The sequence below is a fragment of the Scylla paramamosain genome, unplaced genomic scaffold (genome assembly GCF_035594125.1).
Source record: "Scylla paramamosain isolate STU-SP2022 unplaced genomic scaffold, ASM3559412v1 Contig1, whole genome shotgun sequence".
NCBI classification, from domain to species: domain Eukaryota; kingdom Metazoa; phylum Arthropoda; class Malacostraca; order Decapoda; family Portunidae; genus Scylla; species Scylla paramamosain.
In genome coordinates, this window is record NW_026973666.1 from 3,077,501 (window position 1) to 3,082,500 (window position 5,000).

Below are 5,000 nucleotides of genomic sequence, written 5' to 3' on the forward strand. Positions count from 1 at the left end.
AGGTGTAGGGTTTCTGTTGTAAAGGTTTGGTGTTTTAAAGTTCATGAATGAGTCTTAAGGTATCAGAAGTAACGCTTTTATCATTTAAGACTTCAAGATCCTTTAATAATTTTAAGGTTCGTATGATAAAAATTTATGGTTTCGATGATTTTATATTTCCATTATTATTATAATTATTATTATTATTTTAGGATTTAAGAGTTCAAGATTCTCTATTAACTTTGTGACTTGTGTGGCAAAATGTTGTGGTTTCAGTGGAAGACCTTCGGGAAGAAAAGTTTAGTATTGCCTGTTTGAGCTTCATGATTTTGTAAAAAGCTTATGAATTCGAGTGATAGAGTTTTGCGATTTAGTTACATGAGAAATAAAAGAATAGTAATAATCATAGCAGCACCTTATCTAAATACTGCGGCAGGTATTTGGCGATGGCGTTGGCAGTTGCAGGAGACACTTCCGAGGGCTTAATGATGACAGAGTTACCCGCAGCGATGGCACCTGTTAGAGGCAAGAAGACGAGATGGGAAATGCGTGTGTGTTTACTTGTGTGCATATATTGATGTTTCACACGCACACACACACACACACACACTCTCTCTCTCTCTCTCTCTCTCTCTCTCTCTCTCTCTCTCTCTCTCTCTCTCTCTCTCTCTCTCTCTCTCTCTCTCTCTCTCCCATCATCGATTTTTTTTCTATAATCTTATCATACCATCCTGTTGAGTTGAGTTGAGCAGATTTAATAGTCGCAACTATATACTGCACACGTTTCTCCAGATACATAGAAATGCAGACACACAGACATACAGACAAACTGACAGCGGTGTTCAAATGTACTCACAAACCGACACAGATATAAAGGGAAACAGTTTCAACATCAGATCACGAGATGTAAAAGGAAACAGCTTCAACATCAATTCACTCTGAGACGCCGAAAGAAACAGCACGATTCAGAGAGACGCGTACCAGCAGCGGGAATGAGAGACAGCTGCAAAGGATAGTTCCACGCGCCCATCACGAGGACCACACCATATGGCTCCCTCACCAACAGCGACTTATCTCCAGGTACCACAGACTGAACCTCCTCCGTCTTGACCAGTCTGTCTAGGTTCTCCAGCAAGAAGTCGACGTCCTTGAGGGCAAAGTCGACCTCGAAGATTACTGCCTCGAGTTGGGGCTGTGGACGGGAAGAGTGTTAGGCCGTGAGTGGTGGAGGTTTAGGGGCGAAAAAAACTAGAAGGGGAGTTGGGGCCGTGGAGGGAAGTGTTAGGGCGTGAGTGGTGGAGTTTTAGGGGCGAAAAGACTAGATGTGGAGTTGGCAGTAGCAGAAGCAGTTTTAGGGTTTTCTCTCTTTTTCTACACTTCTATCGTTCCTCTCTTTCTTGCTTTATTCAGTTTTCTCTTATTTTACCATTTATAGTACTGTCTTCATCCATCTGTCTTACCTTATTCAGGTCAGAAACAAGGGCCTTCAGAAATTCATCCTTGTGATCTGTCAACATCTTCTTGTACTGCTGCAGCTGCTGACGGCGGAAAGCGATGGGCCGCGTCTTACCCTCAGCATAGGCCTTCCTGGCGCCCTCCACCACCTGTCAGGGAGGTGTGATAAATGAGGATGGACAAAAAGGAGGATAGGAATAGGAGGAAAGTGAAGAATAGGACTATTATCACTACTACTACTACTACTACTACTACTACTACTACTACTACTACTACTACAACTACTACAACTACCACTACTGCTACTACTACTACGACACACACATAAATTTAACATTAGAAAAGGAGATGAGAATGTGTAGATTATGTAGTGTGTGTGTGTGTGTGTGTGTGTGTGTGTGTGTGTGTGTGTGCAAATGACATCCGTACAGTGCATCACTAAGAAGACAAGAAACTGTACAATGAAGGAGAGCCCTGTGGTCACAGCTTAAGATACAAAAATTGAAGCTCAAATTGGTAAATACGACACATTTCTTACCTCTTTATAGGACGGAGCCATGGCTGCTGAGGATCTTACTCTAACGAAACGCCTGAGTAGACTGACGGGGCATAATGATAGTGACCCTTCCTTAAATACCCAGTGATGAGGGGGGGATGGGAAAAAAAGGGGTGGCGTGTTTTAGGAGATGATGATACTCTGAGTCAGTGCGAAGCTTCAGAGTGTGTGATAGCACTGAAGGTCACACCCTATTGTCTGATACACTCTCACCATTACGTTCACAATAGAAATTTCAACCATCACCGTGAAAAACAGACTCTCCTCAGCGGGTCTCCTTTTTGCTGTGTTGCTATCACTTCAGTAGTTTTTGCTGCTCTCACTGTCTCCATGTTGCCTCTCGTGTCCTTTGCTGTCATATCCATGGTTACACCTTTGCTCAGCTTGGTAACTGCTCGCAAAGGACTTTCTGCTTATTCTTGTCACTAACGACTGTGAAGAGAAGGGAAGAGGTGTAGTAGTTCAGAAAAAAATAAAATGAATAAATAAATCAATATGGTTAACTTAAATAGAGACCATAGAAAACGAAAACAAAACAAACTTAGCGATATTATTTTCCGCTACATTTTCGTCCATAACCTGTCAACCTTACTTAATGCAGGAGTTGACCAGCACTTCCTCTCCTCCACCCCGTTCACTGGTAAACTCCGCACCTCTGCCTGCTTATGTCTGTACACCTTCCATCACTGTTCTGTCCACGTAACTAATGCAAGAGTTTACGGGTGTATTTATTTTTCGTATCCTGTGATCCCGGTTTGTGAGAGGTAACTGCTACGGGAGGAGGGGGGTGTGGGGGGGGTCTCCTCATCATTTTTGCCAGGCTGTGAAGTAGTGCTTGATGTGTTTGTCGTCTGCTGCTGTCTCTTTTAGGGCGATATCAGTCTGGAATGTAGATGCAAGAGATACTTTTACACTATCGCGTAGCACTTGAGTACGTCTCTCTCTCTCTCTCTCTCTCTCTCTCTGATAGGAAAAAAAAAACACACAAGAGGTTAATTCACTTTATTACACGTTTATTAGACCAGGTGAATTCTCTCTCTCTCTCTCTCTCTCTCTCTCTCTCTCTCTCTCTCTCTCTCTCTCTCTCTCTCTCTTTCTGATTGTGTAATAATACAAGTCATTACTGCACAATATATATAATGTTATGTGAAGCTCTCAAATAAGTGAGTTTCCTTTCGTATCGTCGACATTTTCTTTGACACATCAGTAAAGCAGAGCAGCAGTGACTGTGTTGTCACGACTGCCAAGCCAGCAGTGCAGGTATTAATTATATCACAGCTGTCCTCTTGGCTTTGAAGGTGCTGGATGGATCTTGACCTCAGCTTGCAGGGGAAACAGAAAATGTAAAATAATTCAAACAGAAACAATAAAGCTAAGTACACTCATGATTTTCAACAGCCTTTATAGGAATAGTTAGATGTGTATTAAGTATTCTGAGCAGGTTACAAAGAGAGACGGGAAATATATGATAATTCGAACAGAAACAATATAACTAAGTACACTCATGATTTTTAACAGCCTTTATAGGTATAGTTAGCTGTGTATTATGTATTATAAGTATTAGATGTGTGTTCAGTGTATTTTGACCAGGTTACAAAGAGAGACAGGGAATGTATAATAGTGCAAGTAGGAAAAAAATAAAAAAAATACACTGATGATTCTTGACAACCTTCATAGGGATATATATAGATGTGTGTTAAGTGTACTGTGAGCAGATTACAGAGAAAGACAACTTTTGTAATAGTTCAACTTGAAAGAAGCTAAATACGCTAATGATTCTCAACAGCCTTTCTGGATTTCATTATGTGTGTGTTAAGTATGTCTTGTCTTCAACTTGCACAGAAAACAAAAATAAATAAATAGATAAATAAATAAAATAAATAAATAAAATAGAAAAAATAAATAGATAGATAAATAAAATAAATAAACAAATAAAAACGGACAAGGAAGACGTATGTAATTGATACGCTAATACAACAACTTCATTGCAATGCTTAGAAAATACTTATCTTTCTCTAAACGGAATAAGCTTCTCGTATATCCCTCTCTTTACGTACGTTTATTTCATTTTATTTGTTTATTTATCATTTATTTTTACTGCACCAATCCACAATCACGATAACATGATAACTGCAGTCTATCTCAACAACAACAACAACAACTACTACTACTACTACTACTACTACTACTACTACTACTACTACTACTACTACACCCATCTAACACCCACATTTTCTTCCGTGTCCTCCACTTCACACCAACTTTCCTGCAATTACCTTCATTCATTTTGCAACATTCCTTTCCAACTTTGTATTCTGTTATCTGTCACGCTGGTTGCTCTGTCATTGTTACCTGTGTGGAATTGAATCTACTGCGGCAGGGTGGCTGTGTGTGTGTGTGTGTGTGTGTGTGTGTGTGTGTGTGTGTGTGTGTGTGTGTGTGTGTGTGTGTGTGTGTGTGTGTGTGTGTCCAATATATGTTGCTATGGCTTCATACACCGTCACCTTACACTTAATCCTTTCCCTCCCCTTAATTCACCTCCCCTGTGTATTAGAGAGAGAGAGAGAGAGAGAGAGAGAGAGAGAGAGAGAGAGAGAGAGAGAGAGAGAGAGAGAGAGAGAGATTACGTTTCAGTCAATAATTAGGGGTGAAAGCTTTTTCATTAACGAATTATTATTATTGTTATTATTATTATTATTATTATTATTATTATTATTATTATTATTATTAGTTGTTGTTGTTGTTGTTGTTGTTGTTGTTATTATTATTATTATTATTATTATTATTATTATTATTATTATTATTATTATTATTATTATTATTATTATTATTATTGTTGTTCTTGTTGTTGTTGGTGTTGGTGGTGGTGGTGGTGTTATTATTATTATTATTATTATTATTATTATTATTATTATTATTATTATTATTATTATTATTGTTATAATTATTATTATTATTATTATTATTATTATTATTATTATTATTATTATTATTATTATTATTATTATTT

General features: G+C 38.3%; 2 protein-coding genes across 3 annotated transcripts in view; one reads left to right on the forward strand and one right to left on the reverse strand.

Annotated features, from left to right (window-relative positions):
• The window catches only part of LOC135095653 (aldehyde dehydrogenase family 3 member A2-like), a 5,459-nt gene extending 3,181 nt beyond the window's left edge, over window positions 1-2,278 (reverse strand). For both annotated transcript variants that reach the window (XM_063996620.1, XM_063996621.1), the window contains exons 1-4: window positions 1,973-2,278; window positions 1,440-1,583; window positions 961-1,171; window positions 395-495 (exon numbers count right to left, since the gene is read on the reverse strand). In XM_063996620.1, the coding sequence (XP_063852690.1) occupies window positions 395-495; window positions 961-1,171; window positions 1,440-1,583; window positions 1,973-1,993 (477 nt within the window). In that variant the 5' untranslated portion in view covers window positions 1,994-2,278. The remainder of the gene's footprint in view (window positions 1-394; window positions 496-960; window positions 1,172-1,439; window positions 1,584-1,972) is intronic.
• LOC135095819 (uncharacterized) overlaps window positions 1-5,000 on the forward strand; it is a 39,929-nt gene that overhangs the window by 27,093 nt on the left and 7,836 nt on the right. The gene's annotated exons all lie outside the window — the stretch shown is intronic.